The sequence below is a fragment of the Podarcis cretensis genome, assembly GCF_951804945.1.
Source record: "Podarcis cretensis genome assembly, chromosome: 9".
Taxonomy (NCBI): Eukaryota; Metazoa; Chordata; class Lepidosauria; order Squamata; family Lacertidae; genus Podarcis; species Podarcis cretensis.
In genome coordinates this window covers 76,646,150-76,674,056 of record NC_137178.1, presented here as the reverse complement: position 1 = coordinate 76,674,056, position 27,907 = coordinate 76,646,150, and the positions used below count along the sequence as shown (strand labels likewise).

At 42.7% G+C, this 27,907-nt stretch overlaps 1 protein-coding gene across 1 annotated transcript; it reads left to right on the top strand.

Moving 5' to 3' along the window:
* The first annotated feature begins 21 nt into the window (after positions 1 to 21).
* LOC307224666 (ADP-ribosyl cyclase/cyclic ADP-ribose hydrolase 1-like) lies at positions 22 to 26,886 on the top strand. Its single transcript, XM_079991728.1, has 9 exons — positions 22 to 346; positions 14,706 to 14,835; positions 17,820 to 17,955; positions 19,345 to 19,427; positions 19,849 to 19,925; positions 20,463 to 20,555; positions 24,137 to 24,223; positions 25,681 to 25,751; positions 26,616 to 26,886. The coding sequence occupies exons 1-8, from the start codon at positions 108 to 110 to the stop codon at positions 25,742 to 25,744; spliced, it is 909 nt and encodes a 302-aa protein (XP_079847854.1). The 5' UTR covers positions 22 to 107; the 3' UTR covers positions 25,745 to 25,751; positions 26,616 to 26,886.
* The last annotated feature ends 1,021 nt before the right edge of the window (positions 26,887 to 27,907 follow it).

Genomic DNA, 27,907 nt, shown 5'->3' with positions numbered 1-27,907 from the left:
AGAAAGGGAGAAAGGAGGAGGAGGAGATATAAGAAAGTGACTTTTCTGCCAAGGATGAACGAAACAGAAGCAGCAGCTGTTGCTGCTTTTCAGAAACTTCCAGCGAGATGCCCTTTGCAAGCAGCTCTTCCAGGACCCAACGGCACAAACTGATATTGGCAGGGACCATGGTTGTTTTAGTTGCCTTAGTGAGTGCTGTGTTGCTTGCTGTGTTCATACCTGGAAGGAAAGGAACCCCTGGCTCAGAAGTATTGCAGTGGAAAGGCCAAGGGACCACTAAACAGCTGCATGAAATCGTCTTGGGGAGATGTCACAACTACATTGCCATAGTGAATCCTGAGCTCAGGTGAGTGCTAAGAATACACTTTTGAAGAATAAAAGCAGGAGTGCACAGTGTAGACAAAGAAGGAGCAGTAGGGAAACTGGACCGCAGCTATTCCAGAGAAAAATGTATAGGCTGAGATTTGAAGCTGTTCATTTCCTGCCCAAAGTGCTAAAAAGCTGGACTGAAAACTAGCTGAACAGCTCCTGCATTGGAATTGTTCAGGGCTTTTATATCTCTCTTATATGCATGATAATAAGCATGCAATGATGCGGGAAAGTTCCACCTTTTGAATTCTGGCCTGTTAAACAGCTGCTAAAAGTGTAAGAATTGCACAAGCAAAGATTGTCTTTCAAAGCGGGTTCTTTAAATGAAAGCAGGGCAGGGGAGGGTTTCCTGTATGTATAAGATGGGTCAGAAATGTATTTTTTTTAGCAATACTTACAGTGTTCACAGTTTTTGAAGTGCTTCGTGTACATCAGCTCAGAAATCCATACAATGGCATTGTGAGGTAGGTTAATGTTATTGGAGATGGCGTGTCTAAAGAATACTGACTTGATCAAGGCCATTTAGTGATGTTACGACAGAAATGACATTTTAACTTGGGGGCTTCTTGTTCCTGGTTCGAGGTTCCCAGTACAGTTCTACCCATATTTCTCCAGAACTTATTCCAACTCCATTTAGTTGAAATAGCTGCCAGGTAAGTATGAACCGAATTACGGCCTGGTAGTACAATTCTATGTGTGGTTTACTCAGAAACAAGGGCTACTAAATTCAATGAAATCAGTACATTGGGTTTAGGGCTGCAGTCTCTTTGACTTTCAAATAAGGGCCAGGGGGAAAGTGTTGAAATCACCAAATACATGAGAAAAGATGTGGTTGATTGGGACTCAAATCACAATATTTTCATTATCTTACTAGCTTTGGTGCTCAGAGGCATGTTGTAAAAACTTGTCAACAGAAGAACTTATTGAACCTTATCAGTACAGTATCTTGTAATAGCATTTGTTGAACCTTATCACAATGTTGCAATGAGGAAATAATACTGTCTCTGACTAGAGGGAGAGGTTGGTGAGAAGCAGACTTTGGCCATATGAGGAATGTTTGGCATCTGCTACCGAAAGATCTGTTGAGATATTCACCAGAAGGCTTGCTTTTCATCTGCTCAGCCTTTATCTGGGTAAATGTTGGGAGCCAGGCAGAGGGCCTTCTCGGTAGTGGCACCCACCTTGTAAAACGCTCTCCCATCAGATGTCAAGAAAATAAACAACTACCCGACTTTTAGAATACATCTGAAAGCAGCCCTGTTTAGGGAAGTTTTTAATGTTTGATCTTTTGTCGTGTTTTTAATATTCTGTTGGGAGCTGCCCATAGTAGCTGGGGAAACCCAGCCAGATGGGCAGGGTAAAAACAATAAATTGTTGTTGTTGTTGTTGTAGCAGCTTCAAATTTGATAAAATTCCTACATATAATATGTGCAGTGCACTTACATTTGTACATAAAATATATTGGTTGCTGTGTGTAAATTATGGATTACATTTACACATATACCTCTATACATCAGAAAATTGCCCAAGGCCATATGCAAAGTAGACTTGTATATTGTTGTTGTTTGAAGCAATCCATGTTCAAGTTGCATGCATGTGCATTCAGCCCATGATCATCCACATATAGGATGCACACTCTTTCTACATGGAAATGGTGTGCAAAATGTGTCTCCCCTCCTCCTTTCCTGTGTGGCATCATGTAGACCTCCTCCTCCCCAATTTTAGTATATGTGCTGCCGAAGCGAGCACCCTTCTCCCCAATTTTGAAAAAAACAGTGGTTAGCTTTTATTTGCTCAGAAACCAAAACTGCCTAGTCATCATACTTTGGAGTTGAGTAGGTTGGCAAGCCGCTATCTCCTGTGGTATTTTGGCTTTAGCGGTAATTGGCTTCTGTGGTATTTTGACTTATTGGACCTCTTTAGCTGATAGTCAGCTGTCTGGGTTATGTACCTACTCTCTGCTTCTGATATGTTGTGATCTGATCTGAACTGGTCCTTGAATAGGTTTTCTGTGGAGCTCTGTAAGCTTTGAGTAGAGTGTTACAGAAGATGTGCTCTTTGAGTGGGTAGTCATTTCTCAGAAGAGCACTGTGATAGCTCAAAGCATTTCCTCTGATCCCGTAAACTCCCCTCTTTTGTTTTACCACAGGAAGTGGGTCAGATTATTTTAATGCAGTTAATCTAGTCTCTGTAGAGATTATGTGTGAGGGTCACACACAATCCCCATGTCACTATCTTAAAGACACAAATCTTTAGTTGCCTGATTTTAGGCTGCCACGAAACCTCTAATCCCTATTTTTTGAGTGGTGGGGAGAATGGGTCTAAAACATCTTACAAAATGACTCCCTTTTATCTTCCTTAGGAGCATGAACTCCACTGAAGTGTGAGAAGGGCTGAGGAATTTATCCTGTAGGACTGAAAAGTGAAATCAAATGTATTTAAGGAAATTGGAGTTTGCAGGCAGTTAAAGTGAAAGATAATGAAAAGAAAGAAAGAAAATGCAACCTATTATTCTGCTTTCTAATCAGGAGGGAGAAAAATGTAAAATGAAAAATAGTTCTGGGTTCATTCTGCTTTCTGGCAGGGGGGAAGTTCGTCTGTGACTTCCTGGGCACCGTAGTCCTTCAACCCCTCTAGCTCCACCTGAAGTTGTCTCTCTGGTGCACAGAGAAGAATTCTATGTCTTCATCACTTCTGTGACTTTATGTAATAACATTTCAATAGGATTTTTTCTTCCTTCTTGTCAACTGAACCTTTTGTGATGTAGAGAGACCTCTATAGTATATTGTGCATTTCAAACATCCAACTGTACTAAGGTCAAGCAAGCTTACCTTCTCTCGAGAGCTATCACATGGAAGATGGAGCAAGGTTGTTTTTTCCTGCTCTGGAGACTAGGACCCGAACCAGTGGATTAAAGTCACAAGACAGGGGATTCCGACTAAGCATTGGGGAAAACTTTCTGACAGTAAGAGCTGTTTGACAGTGGAACAGTCTCAGGAGGTTGTGGACTCTCCTTTGCTGGAGGTTTTTAAGCAGAGATTGGGTGCATCTGTCATGGATTCTTTAGCTGAGATTCTGCATTGTAGGGGTTGGACTAGATGACCCTTACTCGACAATATGGTTCTAGGAAAGAAGTCTCCCTATTGTAGAGCCCTCCAGATGTTGTTGGATTCCAACTCCAGCAGCTCCCCTCATCCATCATTACCGATTAGGCTGTCTGGGACAACAACACTGAAAGGGCTAAAGCTCTATCATCCTTTTCTGAAGGTAGATAATGATGAAAAGCTGTCTGCCAGAAAAGATAGTTTGCTATTTGCTGCTTCTCTTCTCATCAAGAAACCTGATAAGCTTCCACAGCGCCACCCGCGTCTTCCAGGTATTACCTTACTCATATAGATAGGATTTGCACCCCACCTTGTATCTTGCACCCGAACCTCCCTTTTGCACTATGTTCCTCCCCCTTACCTTGTAAACTGACGAACCTGTGACAAATAAGACCCCCCACAACTGCGACTCTATAAAATTCTGAACTTACCTTTGGGCGGGGTTCCTCATACCTTTTGTCACCTTTGTGTAGGGAACCTGGTTGCAACAGAATAAAGGATTTATGCTTTTAAAAAGCCACATGATTCTTTCTCTCCGTGGTTGGACATCACCCGTCTTCTCCTCCAACCGTAGCGGACCCCTTTGGGACCCCAAACCCAAATTCTGAGTGTTTTACATCAGAATCAAGAACTGGGACTCTTGCCTCTGCTTTGAATTCAGTAGATGAATTCTTAAGCTCGCCACCCAACACTGCCTCAGCCTTTTCATATGGAGATGATGGCAATGCTGACTTATTTCACTGGATTGTTTTCAAGGATTTAAAGAAGGGGGGAATGCATGTGAATTGCTTTGAAAATTTGAAAATAAATGCTAAATTCTGCACACTAACAAGATACCTATTTTTGGAAATTTCTTCAATCCAGCATGATAACTCCTAAAAACAGTCCAGCTTATTCATGTTGGCAGGAAATGGTTTTCTCTAAAGAGCTCTGATCACAAAGTAGGTGCTTTTGAACATCAGTATCATGATTTTGTTCTATTTTTAATGTTTCATTTAGTGCAATCTTCTTGTTTGGTGATCACTCATAGCCATGTAAGATTGTCTTCCATGAACATGGTCTTAACAGTGAGTCCGTAAGTCACGGTGGAGGCCAATTCTGGATCCACAAGTCCTTCCACAGTGGGGACAGATTTGTGAGCGGGAGTTGATCATGGTGAGGTTTTGCCAAATGTGCCTTCTCCTTAGCCCCTTTCTCCTTTTCGCCCTGAGTTTGTGCTTCCCTGACACCTTTGGTGATGGCTGTTCTCCAACTGGAGCACTCGCAGGCCAGTGTTTCCCAGTTATCGGTGCTTATACTACATTTCTAAAGATTTGCCTTGAGAGTATCTTTTTTTCTTTTCTTGAGAGTGTCTTTAAACCCCTTTTGTTGTCCATCAGTATTTCGCTTTCCATTCTTAAGTTCGGAATAGAGTAGTTGCTTTGGAAGGTGATAATCAGGCATCCGCACAACATGACCAGTCCAACGAAGTTGATGTTGAAGAATCATTGCTTCCACACTGGTGATCTTTGCTTCTTCCAGTACACTGGCATTAGTTCACTTATCTTCCTCATCCCCCAATCCATGGCCTTCGTTTCTCATTTTAGGCCTATTATTAATACTTCTAGTCACCAACATTATTTCAGAAGGAATGTCACAGAGCCCGTGGCATCTGTCTTGGTCTTTCTTTTGTTTGCTTGATAAGTTCCTGAGAAGGGCAATTCCTCCTACCCCTTCAGTGATTCAAAGCCTATGCTTGTGAAGGGGGAGAAAGACTTCTTTGTTCCAAGTTTCTGGCTTTGCTTCAACGACTAAACATTTTAGTGCCACAAATTCTTGCCCAGACTTCCTTTAGTCCTCCATCATGTCTGCATCACCGTTTAATTAAAAACCTTTCTGGGCACTGCAACTGACCCAGTTGTGCTGAAAAATCCTCTGTGAGGTGCTCATCTCCAAAGCTAAATTTATATGTTTGTCATTCTACTTATAATTAATTATTGCTAAATTCAGCTTAAGGAAGTGTAAGTACACTTGAAAAATGCATGGTTCTTGCTAGAACCATGTGAGTCACTTAGGGCATTTCAAGTAAGAGCCAGTTCATACAGAATCAGTTCATAAAACATTTCCGTGCAGTACCATTTCAAGCTACAATTTAGCAGAGGGGCTTGATGGCTCGTGTTCATTTGGATAAATAGTGGTCACTAGCTTTCCTTCAAGCTAAATTGTGGCACAAGAGGCTGTTGTTTGGCAGTGGGGAGGCACTTTTCTCTATCTCCTCTCCAGCTATGACCATCCCCACTTAAAACACCCCAGCATGCAGCACTTAGGCACAAAAAAGGTCTCCCCACCCATAGTTGTTTTGTGTGCATAGGATGTTCCTAGGAGGGTAAGAGTTAAATCTCTCCCCCTCCACTTCAATCTCTAGGAGTATCACATGTACCCTGCTGGTGCCTATGCATGAAAAAAATCTATATATAATTTCAGTTGCTGATAGAGGGTGGAAGTGCCCATGCCTACTTCTGTTTTTAATGTGTGTCACCACCAACAACAACCTAGTCCTAGATTTGAAATATCATTTACTTTCCCATTTTAAAATAAAGGAAAGGGAAAATGGAGAGTTACAGTGAACTGTCTGAGTGCAAGGACCAGTGTTAGAAACCCCCATCGTTTCAGGCACATTTTGCGACAGGGAGTTTCATTAGTGCAAGCAGTTTGTGAGTTCTAGGCACAGTACACCCTTTTTAATAGACATTAATTTCTTGTTTTGAAATATACTCAGAGTCGCAAAGTGATTTCATGCTCTTTATTCAGCTCATAGTGGTGAGGAGGAATGAATGAAAGTCCCCTCAAAGTATCTGCTTTATATACATTATTTACACAATGGGCTGCACATGATTGGCTAATTCCGGAATTCTACTGTAAGCCAATCAGGTTGTGGATTCACTTATATCTGGAGCATGATTGGGTGGTTCCTGCCAACCAGTCATACTGCTGCATTGTTCTAGGACCAATCAGACTGCTGCAATTTGGATCCTATTGTTCTAGGACCAATCAGACTGCTGCAGTTTGGATCCTATTCAACTCAGTACATAACATGTTTACTATGTATTTTTATTTCCAGTTTCAAATTCTGTCATAGGTTCTATGTGTGGAATAACCAACCTCAAAAAAAAAATAAAAATGCTGAAGTTTAATCAATGCATGAAAGGGTTAATACCATACAGTAAGCTGTCCTGCTAGGTTACTATGTCCACTTCCCCTCAGATTGGGAGGAGCTAGGTCATCAAGTCTTTGTTCTCCTCCAATCTACCCGAGAAGCTCAGTGGACCAAGGAGAAGAGTCGGTGGAAGAAGATTGGAAAAAATTTAAAGTATATCTTCAAAAACATTGTAAAATTAAGGAGTGTTAGAAAGATGTTGGAAAAAGAAAATTAGGTGGTTTTGGTAGAAATGATATAAAGGACTAAGTAAAAATGAGTTGATGAAATTGATGAAAGAGAGGACGTTAAATTATAATATATTAAATTAAATTATTTAAATGAAAATAAGGTTGGAAGGATTTGCTGAAATAACGATTCGAACTGGAATACAAACTTGGGAGGTGAGGGGAGGTCAAGGAAATAAGTAAAGGAAGAAAGTTATGTAAAGGTTTAATCAGTTCTTTTTATTTTTTAAGTGAATGTATTTTTCTTTTTCTTTTTTATTTTCATTTTCATTTTTTTTTCTGTTGTTGTGGTATTCTTCTTTTTGTATTTTGTATTCTTCTTTTTTCTTTTTGTAACTCTTAAACTATGAATAAATATTATTTAAAAAAAGAGAGAGAGAAGTTCAGTGAGTGTGTGAAGAAGTTGGAGCTGGTTCCTCCAGCTAAACCATATGGCTCTCATAAGCCACCCGAGTTCCAATAATTTAGGAACGATCACCACTTTGTAACTAAGCTAAATATTACTGCCCATGCAACTTTTCTGAAGGACATGAATTTTGTAAGTGAACCATTTTAAAAACCAGGTGTGATCTTTTCCTCAGCTGGGGGAAGAGGAAAACTTTGGAAAGAAACAAGCAGACATTCCTGAACTCACTTGGACATATTTTAAAAATCTAACAATCTAACCTATATTTCCACCCTTTACTTTGCTGCATGTTTTGTGATTTTAAATCTCTCCTTGGGTTCTCTCATCAAAGAGCACTTTAATTCAGGAATTCTCCTTTCTTGCTCGTTCTCTATATTGCACCAACACTATGGGTCTGAAAACTTGAAAACTTAACTGCAGTGTTTTTATTACTTCTGAAAGCCACTGAGTTTGGCGTGAAAGAATGAAAGTTTTAGGTAATGTTTGCAGGGAGAACTATTTGCACACAGATTTGACATTCTTTGAATAAACATCCCCCACAAAAGAGTGAGCTAAATAGCATTTGGGTCGTCCCTTTCCCCCCTACTTCCTTATTTACACACATTCATAAAGCCATTAAAAATACAGTGGTACCTCAGGTTAAGTACTTAATTCGTTCCGGAGGTCCGTACTTAACCTGAAACTGTTCTTAACCTGAAGCACCACTTTAGCTAATGGGGCCTCCCACTGCTGCCGTGCCACCGGAGCATGATTTCTGTTCTCATTCTGAAGCAAAGTTCTTAACCTGAGGTAATATTTCTGTGTTAGCGGAGTCTGTAACCTGAAGCCTATGTAACCTGAGGTACCACTGTATAATAAATAGAGTAGTTAGAATGCACTGTGGGGTCATCAAAGTCCTCAACTAGAACATTTAACCTAAGTTCCATTCAACTCATACATGCATTTTTAAATTTAAGAGAAGTATGATGATAGGACAAAAGGGCAGATATGTCTCATTAAAATTCCACACTTAAAGCAAATACTCAGAGTCTACTCAGGATTGATGGCTTGGGTGTCCCAGTTTTCTTCTTGGTAACCCAGGAAACGCAGCATCTCTGCTCTGGACCAAGAACGGCTGCTTGGTCATTTGCCTGTAAGTTGCCATCTCATTCAGAATGTGGTTTTTAGAAATATCTGGAAGTCAGTGCCCATTGACGGTTCTTTTGCACTTGGCAAACTGTACAGAGGTAAAATCTTCAACCTTGGATTTCAAAAAGTGCTATTTAACAAAAATGCCAAAGTGAATATTCCCATTTTTAGATGATGGATACCTCCAGGAAGGTGGATCAAACTGAAATAAAGACAAAATGTGAAAAGTAACTTCCCCTAATTACAACTTCTTGGTTGCTGAAGTTGATTCCATCTTTCCTACAACCATCTAATTGTATACAGTCGCACCTTTACCTACTTGTGATCACAGTAGGACATGCCCTCCCCTAATTTACAACAATAACATCATGGAGCAATGCTCTAGTAGGCCAAGTGTGTCCTTAACTATAGTCAATTTCCCTCTTAGTTTAAAGGTTAAAACTTGAACCAAAAGTTCTCAAAATTCAGACCCCTTGAGATAGTTAGCAGGGTTCAGGGTTCAATTTTATTGAGCAATTTTTACAGGTGTTTGTGTAGCATGGAGTCTGCCCGTAAGTCTTCAGGCTTCAGTCACATGCACACTGTACTAATCAGGATCACTACTTCAAATGTCAGCATTTTAAAACAAATCTTTACAGCCTGGGATGACCCCTTACCGATATGCATTTATATTGTGACTGAAGCACATGTAAAAAAAATAATGTGAATTTGCTAGCTGTTTATCAGAGTGTGGTATTGTCTGGGTGTGAGTTGGTCACCAATTCTGCTTTATTTATGTCATGGACTTTGTATGCAGTAATAAACCAAAGGAAAACAAAGCTTACAAAGAGGCTTTGAAAAGCCATTTTTTTCAGGACCTCTGAAATTGGCAGGAACTTTCAGAGGCATGCAAGAAAGCCTGAAAGAGCTCTCTTTTTCTGAATTCAGCAAGCATTCAGACTTCTACAACATTTAAAGGGAGAAAGCGGGGGATGACTACTTTTCCCCAAAGCTTGGAAATGAAGTCTCCCCTCTCTTCTACCACCAGTTTAGAGCTGTATTGGTGGGATGGTACCCTTCTAAGTCCTATGCAGAGTTGACCCATTGAAATCAATGAACTTATTTGAGTCCATTGACTTCAGTTTTAAATAATGACTAATGTTGGACACCATCCTAGGTTCGTCTTGTTGCCCCCTTGTTTAGCTTACTTACAGTTGAAACAAATGTCCTGTGAACATGGAAGAAAGCAGTTTACAGTACACACACCCTGGGAATCCTAATATTTATCTTCAGAACTATTTGATATTTTGCCTTCTTATTAAAAAGACAGATTTCCTTTTATCGGTAGCTAACTTGGGCTACAGTCTTACTTGCACTTAACACAGTGGGACTTACTTCTGAGCATTGCCTTGCCTTGGTAATGGACTGGATGAGAGCCAACAAACTGAAGCTCAATCCAGATAAGACCAAGGCACCGTTCATGGGTGGTTCCTTAGACCAGATGGCTGGGAGGTGGCCTGCTCTTGATGGGGTTACCCTTCCTCTGAAGGAGCAGGTATGTAGCTTGGGGGTGCTCCTGGATCCTGGCCTCGGTGGTGTGGGGTGCTATCCATCAGCTGCGGCTGGCGGCCCAGCTGTGCCTCAGCTGGACAGAGATAACCTAACTTTTGTTGCCTATGCTCTGGTAACCTCTAGGTTAGATTACTGTGATGCAGTATACACAGGGCTGCTTCTGAAGATGGTTTGGAAATTTCAGCTGGTGTAGAATTCAGTAGCCAGAGCAAGACAGTTTGAGCACATAACATCAATCCTGATCAGACTGTATTGGCTGCCAGTTGGTTTCTGGGCCCAGTTCAAAGCGCTGGGGTTTGCCCTATAAAGCCTTAAATGGCTCAGGACCAAAATACCTCAAGGACCTCCTTTCCCTGGCCCAGACCCTGCAATAATCATTTGTTGATCCCCCCCCCTCAATTTAATCATGAATTAAGATGATGAAAAATGGTGCAGAATAGCTGATGGGAAAGCACACATGAGAACTGCATTTTTACCACCCCCACTGTTGCACTTTAGCCTCCAGAAGGTGCACTATGGGTCGATGCAGCCCCCAGCCCAAATTAGGTTAGCGCTCAAGTGCCCAAGGGAGGGGAGAGAGTGCAGAAGCCAAGACTCCTGCTGGTAACAACTGGACCTTCCCTTTTCTCTTTCTGGCTGAAGACGGTTCATTTGAAATTACAGTAATTTTGTGCAAACAAGCTCCATAGATAAGAGTCCAAACAGGCATAAATGGAAAACAAAGAGAAACATTACAAAAAACTACAGTATAAGGACCTTTCCCTCAAACACCTGTGATGTGAAAAACATATTGCCACAGGCACTTTAGTAAGAGCCCAGCTTATTGTTGTATCCATCTTTCCATATGAAAGGAAACAGACCCACAATTTTAAACCGAACAAATTTTAAACAAAACCTTATTCTACCTGCTTTCGTACATGCTCCTCTCCCAGTTAATCCTGCGTTAGGCTAGACAGAGAGGCTGTATACACAATACGGGTTTAAAATGCAGAGAGGTTGTCCCACCGCCCTCCACTACACATCATGTCGTATTTGCCTGTCGTCATGCACATTGGTGTGGTAAGATTTGTTTCCAAGTTGCCCACTATCTGCCCACACCAGGGGTCAGACAGCGGACATGGGCATCTTCATACAGTCTACCTTTTCAAATGGAATCAAGACTGGTTTGTGGGGGAATGCATCCAAACTCAGCATTTCTCAAGAAGCTACAGGACAGAGGGGGATTGTGGCTAGCATCATGTGTACATAGCTTGGGAGTGTGCTGGATGCAGAGTAAATGGGAATGTGTACACAGCCATAGTGACTGGAGAAAAGTCATCCAGTTAACTTCCTGGCTGAGTTGGAATTTGAACCGAGTTCGACACTTTGACCACTGGCTACATAAAATGCAAAGTAGGGACAGCGAATAAAATAATACAAAGAGGATCCTGACCTATAAATTCAAGCCAGAACAAGCAATAAGTCTACTGGTGCTGAATCAGGAAGCTCTTTAACCAGCAATGGATCTCCATCAGGGGGAAAGTCAGACGAATCTCATGGAGCAGGGAGTTCCACAGCCTCGCACAGCCAGTTGTGAGAATACATAAAAGGCTCTCCTCGCACATCCTGACCTTGGATGATGACTGGATTCAGTAGACTTGCACAATTTGTACACCACCAGTTAGCTATGTTCAGTGGTGGACCTACATTTTGGGGGCTTGAACTGGTTATGGGGGCTGCTTTGCAACCAGCAACAAGGTCTGGGTAACCACTGTTACCTTTTTCAGTGGGGTTGTTCCACCTTCATTGTCAGGTGGCTGAGGAGGGGGGGGGGTGTTTGTGTTTCCCAGCAAATATTTCTTCTGTACTTCCGTCTCTCTCTGGCTGCTTGCATTTCCTTATCTGGAAAAGAGAGAATACCTCATGATGTCTTTCCTGAAGGTTCAACTGAAATGTGGAAAGATGGGAGAAATTATTTTGTAAAATTAGTGCAAAGACATCCACAAATGCCACTTGGCCACCTCAAAAGTAAGGTATTCACAACAAACCCCCTACACCCCACCCCCATGATAAAGTGTTGCGTGTCGAGGTCCCCAGGGCCACCCCAATAACTCACACATCACACAGAAATTTTTGTTTTAGATTTTTGGCATAATTTTGGCCACAACTTTATTAAAATACAAATTTGTGAGTGGTTGCGTAGGCATTGGTTGCGACTATCTGCCCCCACCATGGGGGACAGACTGACATTCCACACGATGCGAAAGTCAGAATGGGGGAATACACTTGGGGGTTACGCGGAGCAGGGAACCTGCCCTCACCCCAAATGCAACCAGGAGCTCATTGCTATGGCCCGAGCCCCCTTGACAGAGTGGACAAGCAATAGTTAGCCCCCGATTCCTTTAACGGAATCCCTTGCAGCTGCAGCAGCATTAGAGGGGCAGGCACAGCCAATCCATGCCCCTCAACCAACCAAACCATAAACCAATGCCTAACTGCGAACCTTACAAGTTGTGACGATTTGCTACGCAGTAGGCAAAAACCAAATGGCCCCAGCCAATCAGCCAGATGGACAAAATTCCTACCAGGCCCCTGCTCCAAAGCAGACGACCCCATGACAGGCATAGCAAGGTCAAAGCGAACAACCCTATTCTAGGGAGGGAGGGACGGGCAATCCAATGCACGGGCGAAAAGAGGAAGCCCTAGCCTCGTGCAAGGAGTTTTACTATTTCTGGCTGTCAATCAATAAATGGCAACATTAACTTCTTCCCAACAACAAGGGAAGCCCCAATCGCATCAGTGGCCAACAGTCAATTAGCCCAGCCCCCAACTTTGGAGTGTCCTGGCGGCCCCCACCGCAACACGTGCTCTCCATGAAGGAGAACACACTTTATTTTACTTTTGATAATGATCAAATGCAACTTCTGTTCTTATTAATTGATGGAGGATACTTTGCAGTGGGGGGGAGAGAACACAGTGCTAGTTTTAACTATGCTGCTACAAATGTTGCTTTCGGTGTCTCTCTCTCTTCCTCTCTCTTCCACATGGTGGCTGTATATATACACTGATATACACTTTCATAGGAAGATAAAGCGAGCTCAAGCTGCAAAAGGTTTGGGGAGTTTTTACGGTTCTTACTTCCCTAACTACAGTGGTACCTCTGGTTACGTACTTAATTCGTTCTGGAGGTCCGTTCTTAACCTGAAACTGTTCATAACCTGAAGCACCACTTTAGCCAATGGGGTCTCCTGCTGCCGCCGCGCCGGCGGAGCACGATTTCTGTTCTCATCCTGAAGCAAAGTTCTTAACCCGAGGTAATATTTCTGGGTTAGTGGAGTCTGTAACCTGAAGCCTATGTAACCTGAAGCGTATGTAACCCAAGGTACCACTGTACACAGAAAAAACAAATAGTTGCTTTTTCCTGTTGCAGTTCCCCAGCAATGCAAAAAGCAATAATTCACCCCTCCCCCAGAAAGATTCTGCCCTGTCAGGCTGCATCTATTTTGGTGGTTTTTTATACATAAAAAACTAAACATAATCATCGTCATTAATCTGAATGGTTCTAGGGCAGTAGGAAAGTTTAAACTTCTCCACCCAGCCCAGTACCCTGATAAAGATGCAAATTGTCCTCTCCCTTGTTATCAGATTAACTATTTATCTCTTATCAAGATGCATTAGGACCTGGAGTCAGGGTGGAGGAGATGTCCTTTTTGGCTGTTTTGTGCAGAATTGGATCAGCAGATTCCGGGAGGGCCTGTGTGTTGTGTACAAGGGGGCAAAGCCTACTTTTGGCCAAACCCATCACTGGTATGGAGGGTTCGTCAAGGGTGAATATGAGCCTTGGGTCAAAATAGGTAAGCCTAAGTAACTTACCTGGTTAGACACCCCCATCAAATATTATACAGGTGGTGTGGGATTCTCTACAGCAGAGGTTCTCAGACCATAAGGAAGTGCTCCTTCATTATGGAGTCTGCAGGGTACACTCCCCAGTATGTTTTCACAGAAGCCAGGTCTAGTATTTTGAGGGCAAGAGCGTTTCTCATTGACCCCAAGGAGCATCTGTTGCTGCCCACCTTTTCCCAATGATGTCATGTCTCCCCTTGAAATGTTGCCCCACAGCAAGCAAATGTGCCCTATTCTTTCTCTGTTGGTACAGTGTATGTTTCTCACTGTTGCTCTGAATATCAGCCTCCAGATAAAAGTAAAGGGACCCCTGACCATTAGGTCAAGCTGTGTTCTATTTATCTACTTGCACTTTGATGTGCTTTTGAACTGCTAGGTTGGCAGGAGCAGGGACCGAGCAATGGGAGCTCACCCCGTCGCGGGGATTCAAACCGCTGACCTTCTGATTGGCAATTCCTAGGCTCTTTGGTTTAACCCACAGCGCCACCTGCGCCCCAGCCTCCAGATAAAGCAGCATTAATTTCAATGTAACTTCCACCTCCACAGTTGAAAGAGAAAAGAATGAGACTCAAGCATGTTAGTTAGCCTACTGTTATGCTCATAGTTTACTACGACTACTGCTTTTAGTCGAAGCAATCCTCTTAATCAGAAGTACATTTCTTGGGCTGTTCAGGAGAGGGAAAGGCAGGTTGTCAGACTTCCATTATGCTTAAGAATTAGGAGTGCTTTCTCACTATCCAAATACTATTTTGTATAATTCACATTTAATAGTGTCAGGCTGAACAGCAGCCATTCTCAAAGACCCCTGTGTTTGTTTGTTTGTTTGTTTGTTTGTTTTACAGAGACAGAGACTGCCTCAAAATTTGGGAGCTATTTCAAAATGCCTTTATGTACAAGCATCCATGCAGGGCGACAGAGGAAGATTTCCAGCCTCTGATGGACTTGGCCAGACAATCCATCCCATGTAACAAGGTAGTTATTTTGTGCTTGTTAATTTCTCAAGAAAATTATTAAAGAATATTTTGAATTAAATTGTAATCAAGATGTTGACTTAAAAACTGTTTGGGATGCAAGGAAGGCAGTTTTAAGAGGTTATTTTATTCAGAAATGTGCATACCAGAGGAAAGTAAGGGAATGTAAGAAATTGGAAATATCTGACAAATTAATAAAGAAAGAGAAAGAATTGGTTACAGATGCAGGAAATAAAGAGAAACTTCAAGAGATTAATTTATTACAGATGCAATATTCTATGCTTGTAAACCAATAAATAGAAAGGAAAATTAAGTTTGTAAAACAAAGGAATTTTGAATTTGCAAATAAACCAGGAAAGTTACTGGCATGGCAACTTTAAAAAGAGAGTAGACAAAGATTAATTAATGAGCTGGTGAAGGATGGAGTACACATAAACAATCCAAAAGAAATCAGACAGGAATTTGTGAGGTTTTACATAGATGTGTTGGGACGCGGGTGGCACTGTGGGTTAAACCACAGAGCCTAGGACTTGCCGATCAGAAGCTTGGCGGTTTGAATCCCCGTGACGGGGTGAGCTCCCGTTGCTTGGTCCCTGCTCCTGCCAACCTAGCAGTTCGAAAGCACGTCAAAGTGCAAGTAGATAAATAGGTACCACTCTGGCGGGAAGGTAAACGGCATTTCCATGCGCTGCTCTGGTTCACCAGAAGCAGCTTAGTCATGCTGGCCACATGACCCGGAAGTTGTACGCCGGCTCCCTTGGCCAGTAAAGCGAGATGAGCGCCGCAACCCCAGAGTTGGCCACGACTGGACCTAATGGTCAGGGGTCCCTTTACCTTTTACATAGATGTGTATAAAAGAGAGAAAGAAGACTTTAAACTTATAGAGAATTATATAGAGCGAAGTAAATTGGGTAATATTTTGAGAGAAAGCGCAGAGCTATTAAATATGCCAATCTCCACGATGGAAGTACATCAGGTGATAAGCCAGGGAAAATCTGGGAAAGCCCCGGGACCAGATGGGCTCCTGGTGGAGTACTATAAAAAGTTTCAGGATGAGTTAGGCCTATACCTAAAATATATTATGAAGAAAGTGTTAGAAACAGGACAAGCACCAGAAACTTGGAAGGAGGCTTATATCACTTTGATACCCAACCAAGATAAAGACATGACAAATCCCAAAAACCTCTGCCCAATATAGCTATTAAACTGCAATTGTAAGTTATCTGCAACAATATTAGCAAATAGACTCAAAAAATTATGAGTGACTTAATATGTGAGGACCAAGCAGGCTTTCTCCCCAGCAGACCATTAAAAGATAATGTTAGGAATATTATAAACATAATAGAATACCTAGAAGTGCATAACGAAAAACAGGCAGCATTGATATTTCTGGACATGGAGAAGGCATTTGACAATGTGTCTTGGATATTTATGAAAAGAGTCCTGAAGGAAATGGATTTGGGGAAAATATTTTTAAAGGCTATAGAAGCAATATATACTGAACAACGAGCAAATATTATTGTAAATAAAACTATATCTGATGGGTGTACAGTTATGAAAGGAACCAGACAAGGCTGCCCATTGTCCCCATTATTGTTTATTTTGATTTCAGAAGAATTGGCACAAAGATTAGAATGAATGACAAAAGAAGAGGTATAAGAGTGGGTCAGCAAAATTCTAAGTTAAAAGCATATGCAGATGATATTATTTGACCTTAGAAAACCCACTAGAAAGTGTACCAGCAGTACTGGAAGTTATAAGGGCATTTGGCAATCTAGCAGGCTTTAAACTGAATAAACAGTGATATAAAGGGCGAAAAGAAAGTGAAATACCTGGGAATTCGGTTAATGGCGAATAATCACAACATCTTTAATGGTAACTGTATGTAAAGGTTTGGAAAGAAATTTAAAAAGACCTGAAAATCTGAAGTAGAATGCAATTGTCTTTGCTGGACAAAATTTCGGCTATAAAAATGAACATAGTCCCAAAATACTAATCCTATACCAGACAGTACCTATAGTTAATGACATTTGAAACTTCAAGGAATGACAGAAAGTGCTTTCTAAGTTTATTTGGCAGGGGAGAAAATCCAGGATAAAACATGAAATTATGATTGATACCAAAGAGCGAGGCGGTTTTGCTCTCCCTGACTTACAATTATGTTTATGTTGAAAGAATGGGTTTTACTAAAGAATAGCCACTTATTAGATCTAGAAGAGCACAGGAAGGCCTGAAACTGGGAGGGGTAATTGGCAGAAATTAAAATACTCCCCTCTACATGTAAGCATAACTGTATAATGAGCAAAGGGGGGGGGGAGGTCACAGGAGTTCATGGAGCAAACATTACACCAAAAACAAAACAACAGAACCTACCCATTCTTACTACCAAGACTTTTTGTTCTTATCTGTAAAGGTAAAGGTAAAGGTACCCCTGCCCGTACGGGCCAGTCTTGACAGACTCGGGTTGTGCGCCCATCTCACTTAAGAGGCCAGGGGCCAGCGCTGTCCGGAGACACTTCCGGGTCACGTGGCCAGCGTGACATCGCTGCTCTGGCCAGAGCCAGAGCCAGAGCCGCACACGGAAACGCCGTTTATCTTCCCGCTGGTAAGCGGTCCCTATTTATCTACTTGCACCCGGAGGTGCTTTCGAACTGCTAGGTTGGCAGGCGCTGGGACCGAGCAGCGGGAGCGCACCCCGCCGCAGGGATTCGAACCGCCGACCTTTCGATCGGCAAGCCCTAGGCGCTGAGGCTTTAACCCACAGCGCCACCTGCGTCCCTATCTGTACAGATGCCCAAATATTTTCTGCCACTACTTCCGGGTCTCTTGCCCCGTAAGACACAAAAAAACCCAAAAACCATCCAAAAGCTTTCAGCCCAAAGCTGAAAACTGTGGAGAGAAATGGAAAGAGGAGGGGTTATATTGCTGTTATAGTTCAGGAAATGTGTCAGAGCTAGGAATTCAATATTGACACTTTACTTACAGTCGCTGTTTTGGAGCAAGACAAATGACCTTGTACACCGTTACACAAAAACTAATCGTGATTTCCTCACATTGGAAGACACTTTACTAGGCTACATGGCAGATGGGCTCTCATGGTGTGGAGACCCCTCCAGTCCAGGTAAGAAGAGTGTCCTGTTCTCTACCAAAAGAGAGAGAGAGAGAGAGAGAGAGATATTTAGGGTTCCCCCCTTCTGGTATGGGGGAGGGTAGGAATTCTATCCTTTAAGAAGGTTTGAAGTAGAAAGGATATAATAATGTATTGTTAACAGTTATCCAGTGATTGAAAGATGCAACTTCAGAATAAAAGAAATCAAAGCCATGGAAATAATGTACAATAGATGCTCTGTATGGTGTGTAGACATCAAATTCACCCTCACCCCTACTTTCCAGTTGTAGCAGAGGCATTGCACTGTTGTAAGAAAAACCTGCTCCTTTTCCTTTATGGGGTCTCCAAGAGCCTGTAAAGAGTCCTTAAGTGGGTTTCCTGTTGGTAGGAGAAAGTAGCAGAGGCCAACCAAGGAATATTGAGAAGCAAAGCAGCTAGTAAGCGTGATCTTTATTAATCTATTGCAACAGGGTGCTCACTACCACATGCAGGAGGGAGGAGGAACCCAGAACAATGGTGTGCAAACCCTTCTATAGACTTTTGAAATTGCCCACCCTGTAGCCCAAGGTAAAGGTAAAGGGACCCCTGACCATTAGGTCCAGTCGTGGCCGACTCTGGGGTTGCGGCGCTCATCTCGCTTTATTGGCCGAGGGAGCCGGCTTACAGCTTCTGGGTCATGTGGCCAGCATGACTAAGCCACTTCTGGCAAACCAGAGCAGAACATGGAAACACGTTTACCAAAGTGGTACCTATTTATCTACTTGCACTTTGACGTGCTTTTGAACTGCTAGGTTGGCAGGAGCAGGGACTGAGCCAAGGGAGCTCACCCTGTCATGGGATTTGAACCACCGACCTTCTGATCGGCAAGTCCCAGGCTCTGTGGTTTAACCCACAGCGCCCAAGACCAACCCCCAAAACATCAGACATGCTTCACAGGAGGCGGTCTCCAGCAGAAATCCTGTTTGCCAGGATACCTGATAATGGTCACTGATTGCTTTACCTGGGCAGCCTGGCCACTCTTTTGTGATGGTAAATACTTTTAGTTCCTGAATCCAGGTCACAGGCTCACCCTATTCATACACAAATATGCCCTTAAGACAGGATTTCTAAGCAAAAAGACAAAGGGAAGGCTTTCCCCATTTCCTCCCTCCTTGGGGAGAAATATATTGAGGTCAATTTGGGAGAGTCAAAACTATTTCAGACACGTGGTTTATATACTTACGTACCGGTATGTGTTTGCCTTGTACATTTATGAACATTTATTTTCTACTTGAGACCCTAAAATTCTTACTTTCCAGTTGTAGCAGAGGCATTGCATTAAAACTTAGTTCTTCTTCCCTCCCCTCTCATAGGGCACAATATATCCGTCTTGTATTTATGCTCAAACTGTATTTATTATAGGAGTCAACTATGAATCTTGCCCCGAATGGACTGAGTGTGAGAATAACCCTAGTTCAATGTACTGGAAAATGTCATCCAAGATGGTATGTTCTATGCAACCCAGGTTAGCGATACTGAAATATATATAATGCTTCACTAATACACAATTGAATTAAAATCAATGGCTAATAAAACAGAATCGTATCCCTTAACCCAGGGATAGCCAAGTTGGTGCTGCCAAGATGCTGTTGAATCACAATTCTCTCGCCAGCCTCTGCCAGCACAGCAAATGGTCAGGGAAGATGAGAGTTGCAGTCCAACAAAATTTAGAAGGCACTCTATTGGCTCCCCCGATATGGTTGGGCATTTTGAAATTAACACCACTTGCAGAACCTGGACAATCTTTTCTTCACTTAGGCAAACTCATAAAATTGGTGACGGTTGAAAGGTCAAAACTGTAAGTGGGTACAAGGTATTGAGCAGGTTCTCTTGTTACATTAAACTATGTTTTCAAATATGTTTTAGTTTGCAGAAGCAGCCTGTGGTATAACTCAAGTGATGCTTAATGGGTCCATAGAAGCTGGAGCATTCAGAAACGACAGGTATTTTCCCACTTGACTGTAATGCCTGCCTATCCATGCCCAGGTCATTGTGATATGCCTGTGTATATCTTCCTGATGTTCCCAAAGTGAATTGATAGACGTGGTATTTTTGTGGATTAAGAAGGCAGCCATACTGCTTCCAGGTAGGTTGTTCTTACTCTTGATTGATGAAGAGGTAAATAAAGACTCATAATAAACAAACTAGCTTTATTGCTGTCAATAAGAGTCAACTTAACATAGCTCATTGGCCTTATCCTGGCCTTTGACAATTTAGACATGTATTTTAAGGACTCGCCCTATGCTTGTGATTTTAAACTGTTTTTAACATTGTAGTTTAAATTGTTGTGATCCACCCTAACACCTCAGAGTGAAGGATGGGTAATTAATCAAAATCATACATACATACATACATACATATTTATCTTCTGAAATTGCTAGGCAATGGCAATGAATAACATCTATAAAGATTTTTACCTGATATGTTTTATTGAGGCTGGTAAACATCTGAGCTCTTTTCTTATGCTCCTGCTCTTTCAGCATTTTTGGCAGTGTTGAAGTTCTTAACTTAAATCCGAATAAAGTCTCCAAGATGCAGATTTGGCTTATGCAGGACATTGATGGACCACAAAGGTATGTTTTGATAATGCAGAATATAATAACTCTCTATATCTAGGGTTCAGTTAGAAACAGACTACTACAACATGGCATATCCTTATCCAACAGACATGCTGTTTTTCCAAGAATAATTCCTTCTTTGTTAGCAGTACTGTTCTGCTTTCTCAGAAAAAGCTCAGTTTAGGCAGTCATTTTAAAGGTGTTTTTTGGGGGGAGGGGGTTTGGCTGCTGCTGTTGTTAAATTAAGCACATTAAAAAATTATTTATCTGGTACTTTGATATGCAATCTATCCAACATATTAAGTGCATTAAAAAAAACCATGCATATTTTCTTTTCTCATAATATTTGGCACAGCCTTTGTCTTTTGGCTAGAGACAAATTACTGTATTTTTCGCTCTATAAGACGCACCAGACCACAAGACGCACCTAGTTTTTGGAGCAGGAAAACAAGAAAAAAAATATTCTGAATCTCAGAAGCCAGAACAGCAAGAGGGATCGCTGCACAGTGAAAGCAGCAATCCCTCTTGCTGTTCTGGCTTCTGGGATAGCTGCGCAGCCTGCATTCACTCCATAATACGCACACACATTTCCCCTTACTTTTTAGGAGGGAAAAAGTGAATCTTATAGAGCAAAAAATACGGTAGATACTGAAAACTTCTATTAGTTAAATGTCTTGAATTTCCATGAAGAACCCAGTTTGAAATGGGTGTTGTGTGACATCCTTAGGCTTCCTCACTCCCAGACCTACAATTTGAAGTGTTACCTGGAGAGACAGAAAGAGCACCTGTTCAAGTCTGCGGGGCACATCTACTCAAAGAGTTGAAAAGGGCACTGTGGGGTCCTCAGTGAACTGAGGACAATGGTCATCTCTGTTCACAGTTTTGTCTGGTGTTTCAAAAACCCATCACTTTTTTCCTGGGGGGGGGGACGCAGGGGTACACATACCCCTAAACATTTTGTGAATCTAAATTTGGTCTCAGTGAGGGGCAGTATTTCAATATGAGTATTAAAATGAGAATACCCCTAAACATTTTTTTAAAGGACAAAAAGCACTGCAAAAGCCTGTTCAGTAAGAGATGAACATGCACAAAAGAAGAGAGAAATTACGCCTCTTTTGTCTCTCTAGAATAATTGTCTCTCTCTAATGTTTGCCTGTCTTACCATGTGCTGTACATACTCGGAGAAGTTAATGGATTTGGTTGCAGTGCTGCCTCTTGCCAGTAGAGGACATCTGCATCACACAAATGGATTTTGCTTTTATACTTCAGGGAGGTGGATGAGTTTCTAACTAAGGGTAGATAAAAAGTGTGCGTATCAGTGGCCTACATTATTATTATTATTATTATTAGTTGTTGTTGTTGTTGTTGTTGTTGTTGTTGTTGTTGTTGTTTAGTCGTGTCTGACTCTTCGTGATCCCCTGGACCAGAGCACACCAGGCACTCCTGTCTTCCAATGGCTCCCGCAGTTTGGTCAAACTCATGCTGGTAGCTTTGAGAACACTGTCCAACCATCTTGTCCTCTGTCGTCCCCTTCTCCTTGTACCCTCCATCTTTCCCAACATCAGGGTCTTCTCCAGGGAGTCTTCTCTTCTCATGAGGTGGCCAAAGTATTGGAGCCTCAGCTTCAGGATCTGTCCTTCTAGTGAGCACTCAGGGCTGATTTCCTTCAGAATGGATAGGTTTGATCTTCTTGCAGTCCATGGGACTCTCAAGAGTCTACTCCAGCACCAGAGTTCAAAAGCATCAATTCTTCGGCAATCAGCCTTCTTTATGGTCCAGCTTTCACTTCCATACATCACTATTGGGAAAACCATAGCTTTAACTATACGGACCTTTGTCGGCAAGGTGATGTCGCTGCTTTCTAAGATGCTGTCTAGGTTTGTCTTTGCCAGTGTGGTGTAGTGGTTAAGAGCGGTAGACTCGTAATCTGGGGAACCTGGTTCACTCCTCCACATGCAGCTGCATGAAGTCTCTCAGTCCCACTCACCTCACAGAGTGTTTGTTGTGGAGGAGGAAGGGAAAGGAGAATGTTAGCTGCTTTGGGACTCCTTCGGGTAGTGATAAAGCGGGATATCAAATCCAAACTCTTCTTCTTTTTCTTCTTTTCTCCCAAGAAGCAGGCGTCTTTTAATTTTGTGGCTGCTGTCACCATCTGCAGTGATCATGGAGCCCAATAAAATAAAATCTCTCACTGCCTCCCTTTCTTCCCCTTCTATTATTATTAATATACCGCTCATCTGATTGGGTTCTCCCAGCCACTCTGGGTGATATCAAACATTAAAAAGTTCCCTGAGCAGGGCTGCCTTCAGATGTCTTCTAAAAGTCAGATAGTTGTTTATTTCCTTGACATCTGACAGGAGGGTGTTTCACAGGGTGGGCGCAACTACCGAAAATGAAGAAGAAGAGGAATGAATGAAAATTATGAGACTGAGGGAAAAAAGAGAAAGAAAGGGACAGCTGAAAAGAGAAAATGCTAGAGGGCAATAGTTGAAAGAGAAAGGAGCAGATAGCAACAGTGTCTCAGTTTAATAATAATTTGAGATTTTTCATACAATATAATATTGTACCGTTTCATCAACATTTTATTTAGAGAGCTTGCAATGCTTAGAAATGTTTTGCAAGTGTAGCTCTTATCATTTGCCCTGCGCTTTTCTGGTCTTTTTCTGAGGGCATTTTTTCTTCCCTGGCACTTCCCCCAGGAAAACCTGATCTTTACCGCTCAATCGGAGCAAATAGCAATTTGGGTTTCCCCTGGAATGCCGTTTGCTCCGATTCAGCTGTCAATAGTGGGATTTTGCCGGGCAAAAGAGAAGTGTGTTTGTAGTAGCTGTTAGTGCTTACTGTCAACTATCCTTCAGTGTATAGTAGGAATAGTTATTCAAGAATGTCGGGAGATTAAATTATTCTGCTCCCTTCAGAGCAGCAGAAGTTCCTTACAATTCCCAAACTCACTACTTTCCTATGCCTTTTTAAATGGTTCAGCACTTTTTAAATAAACAGTTATTCTGGAATCTGGATATTATGGCATACGGAGGGAGGGATTTCGATTTTTATATCCCCTTAGCCCCCTCCCTCGTTGAAGTGTTTCTTGTGATTAACAACTGGAGGAGGGGGCAGAGCTGGGCTACGCTCTCTGGCTGCACCTGCTGCCGGTATCTCCTGCTTGCCTCATTCCTTAGCTGTCCACACACTAGTGGAATATATCTGCCATGGGGAAGACTTCTAAGTGCCCTCAGGCTCTCCTTCTTGTCTAGAAACTTGTACAGTCAGGATCCAGATCACCCAGCGAGCCTATGCAAGTTGAGCAGGCTTCCTTGTTGCAGACAATCCCCCAGCATGTAGCCCCCAGGGACATGGCAGCTAGCCTGAGCCTACCCATTCATGTGATTTTTATTTGTATGAGGAAGAACATGTCAGAGGAAATGAAGACTCTGGAGCTCTCAAGAACTTTTATGAGTCATGCAGCAAGGACAGATGTACTTGCCCTCTCTTAAAATGCTTTTACTAGTTCCTTTACAGTTAATTTGTAAACATTACAGGACCGGCGGACATACAAATTTCATTCTGAATGGAAATGTGATTGCTTTTATTTCCAGAGAAACTTGCACGGGCCAATCCATTTTAAAGCTGAAAGCTATCCTGGAAAGCCGAAAGATAAGTGTCTCTTGTGAAGATAATTACAGGTAATTTTGTGTACCGGGTTATCAACATGTTTTTAAACAGCGAAGGCAAAATTAGATGTATGGAGGGGCATAAATCACGCATACCCATTCACTTGGATATAAGGGGAGGGTGGGGAGTCTACGCCCAAAAATTGGAGTGGTGAACCTTTCTGCCCTTTACCCTAGTTGTTCCTGGGGTGTGTGTGTGAGGTTTTTTCATCCTTTGAAATTCAAAGTACAGTGGTGCCCCGCAAGACAAACGCCTCGCAAGACGGAAAACCCGCTAGACAAAAGGGTTTTCCGTTTTGGAGGCGCTTCGCAAAACGAATTTCCCTATGGGCTTGCTTTGCAAGACGAAAATGTCTTGCGAGTTCCTGCGGGGTTTTTTCCCTCCTCCCCCCTTTTCCTAAGCCCTAAGCCGCTTATCAGCTGATCCGCTGATAAGCCGCTTATCAGCTGATCCGCTAAAAGTCGCTAAACCGCTAATAGCGCTAATCCGCTAAGCTGCCAATGGGCTTGCTTTGCAAGACGAAAAAACCGCTATACGAAGAGCCTCACAGAACGGATTAATTTCGTCTTGCGAGGCACCACTGTATGGCCTTTGTGCAAATAAGAATCTAGAGATGGAATAGTGTCATAACTGTTTAATTTCTTAAAGGAGACGTTTCAGTAGGGCATTTCAGTTCAGAAAAGCTTTGATTCCTCTGTAAGAGCTGATTGTTAGCTCTTGGTGCTTCTGCAGCCCAACCTGTTTTTTGCTGCAGTAGCGGCACCAAAGTGACCTCCCCAGAGTGCAAGCCGGGGCAGTTTTGATGGAGGTTCTGAGCTGCCGTGAGGACCAGACCTCCCTCTCATCCTTGCTGATGAGGCCTAAAGGAAAGCAGAGCAGCACGTTTGGCCCAACCTGTGCAGATAGTTAACCTTCCAGCCTTATAGGGCGATGAAAGCTTTCTGAAACTGTGGTTCACAGTTTATTCCAGGGGTCGACAAAGCTGCAAAGCCTTGGGCCGGTAAACTGCGTCCGAAACCTTGGGGCAGGCCGGAGTAGGCGCATGGGTGCGGGCGGGCGCACATGCGCACATCCCGGTTTCCTTGCTGCCAGAGGTGGTGGTGAAGGAGGTGTCCGCAGCTTCCTATTGGCTGCAGGAGCTTCCTGCAGCCAATAGGAAGCCGTGGCTGTGCCACACTGCACCAGTTTAGCTCCGTGCGGGGACTGGCTGAGTGGGCAGGGCTAGTTAAATGACCACCCCCAGGGCAGATGTGGCCCAGGGGCCATAGTTTGCCAGTCCCTAGTTTATTCTGTTATATGAAACAATGGAATAGCCCTCATGTTGTGAAGACAGAAAGACAGGGATATCTGAGATTATTCAAGTAATTATTTTATTAAATGGCACCTGTGCTCTTCAGCACTGTCTTTGACTAAAACAGTCACTAAATGCAAATGAAGTTGCTAGTGTATTTCTTATGTCTTGTAACAGGCCAGTTCGGTTGCTTCAGTGTACCAGTAATCCTGGCCACTCCAGCTGCGATGTCTGTTCCTGAAAACATGGTAGGTACCCTATGCTGCTTATATCGTTGTTCAACTTTGTATAGTATGGAATGGTGTTTCTAGAGGGAGTCAGATATAAAAGCTCAACTAGCTATCATTGTAAAAGACCTGTGTAGTTTAAACCCAGGCCTGCTACAAACTAGATCCAGACTAATTTAAATTCCACTTTCAAAGGGTCTACTTTAAGCATGAAAAACTTTGGGTCCAGTTCATAGAGAGAAGGGGCTGGAAGGGAAGAATGGAAAACTCTTCTCCTACTGTTTGTCATCCAAGATAATGGAAAGATTCGATAGGCTGTTTAGTGCATTTATCTTCTGCCCTTCTTCAAAGGATCTCCAAGTGACAAACATGTTCTCCCCCCTGCCATTTACTTTCACAAAAAAACTGTGAGATAAAAGTTAGACTGAGAGATACCTACTGGCCCAATATTGCCTAGGGAGCTAAGTGGGGATTTGAACATGAGTCCAGATCAACACTCCAACCTCTGCAACAAGTGGGGAACCTCTATCCTGTGGGTCAGATTTGATAAGCAGGAACTCTCCATTTTAACTGCAAAGCTGTATTCTCCAAACCACATCCACCTACCCCACATCTGACATAATATGTGGTGTTAGATGTGGGGTAGATGTCATGCCTGTGGCTGGAAAGAAGTCCCTATGCATCAGTTCCTTGCTTCACCCACTTGTCAGTCACCTGGCATCATTATGGAGAGATCAAGATTTGGCCTGCCAGGCCAAAACTGTTGCCCAATCCTGCACTACACCACATTAGCTCTCTTGTTTCAGCTACTGATGAGGATAAACAAAGGGCCCATTACAGCCCCTGTAGTTAATGCCAAGCTTTCCCTTGTGCTTATTACTGCAGAGGACCTCAGCATCGGAGGAAGACAAAGAAGAAAAAATCCACACACTTGAAGCAAGACCCAAAAATGTCACAGCAAATGATCTCTGGAGAAAAAGGAGCAAAAAGTTCTCTACAACTACAAGACTCTCCTGAAGTTGGCATCACTTGGCCAGTCTTCCAAGTACAAACTCTTCAGGACAAGTTCAAGAGGGGTTTTAATTGAAGTTGCAATGGGATATGGCATCACGCCTTGAAGGACTGTTTTGAAGGAACAAAATGTTATTGCACTGAATAGGAGGTTTCATTCCTTTACATGAGAAACCGTTGGGGTTATTTAATAAAGGCAAAATCCAAATGTAGTACACATCAGATTAGTCTACCTGCTCTTGAAGGGTTTGATTTTACCCTTTCTTCTTTACATTTGATACGTTTCATAATTTTTGCAAGAAGCGGGCACACTAGGACCTTGCTAAGTATGTGCCAGGGGTACTTTGGCTGCTACCTTGTGCATCTATCCCCTGCCATCATCACAGCGTGTTTAACTAACTATGAGCATGAGAGTTAGAAATTCAAATAGTGGACCTAATTTAGTAATGTTGAATAATTTCAATGGGTCTGCTCTGAGTAATCGAATACCACCATTTCATGTGCAAACATGAGCATGGCAAAAACTTTTAAAAACTTTTTTAAGAGCCCCCCCCCCATGTGCCCTCTATTCTTTTACTTGATCATGGATGGGGGCCAGCTGCCTCTCTGCCCTTCTTAGCCAAGCCCATGGCTCCTCCCCATTTTTCACCTTGCTGTCCAGCCTCCTGGATGAACTTAGAGATTGATAGTAAAGACCATTTGTACCTTCAGTGTTCAATCTAAAAGACACGTCACAAAAGAAGGAAGAAGAGGGAACCACTGCTGCCAGCCAGAGCGGCGCATGCCCCGACGTTGCCCCCAGCACATGTGCACGGCAACAGCTCGCCAAACATCGGAGGAAGCCTTCGCTGGCAATCCAAAGACCAAGTGGGCTCTCTGGACCGTCTTTAAAAGTGTGATTGGCGAGCCGCCTAGCCAATTCATCAGCCGCGTGAGCCGGGCCACGAGTTGTGTTTACCTCACAGCGATTCCTCAGTCAGTGAGGCACTTGCTTTACTTACATTGCAATGTGAATACAGTCGCCTATTTAATAAATATTTAGCAGGTCTACTCAGAAGCCCCACTGAGTCAAGACAGGAGCAACTTAACTTGCTACACACCCTACAACTAAGGGCCTCAGAGGAAGTCACATGGGTGTAGGTAATTTTAATTTTTTGTATGTTTAA

Bases quoted from the DNA above. Each gene is read 5' to 3' on its own strand.
- LOC307224666 (XM_079991728.1), top strand. From the start codon at position 108: ATGCCCTTTGCAAGCAGCTCTTCCAGGACCCAACGGCACAAACTGATA. The intron at 347-14,705 runs GTGAGTGCTAAG...TTTGTTTTACAG, and splicing joins ATAGTGAATCCTGAGCTCAG to AGACAGAGACTGCCTCAAAA. The intron at 19,926-20,462 runs GTATTTTCCCAC...CTGCTCTTTCAG, and splicing joins GGAGCATTCAGAAACGACAG to CATTTTTGGCAGTGTTGAAG.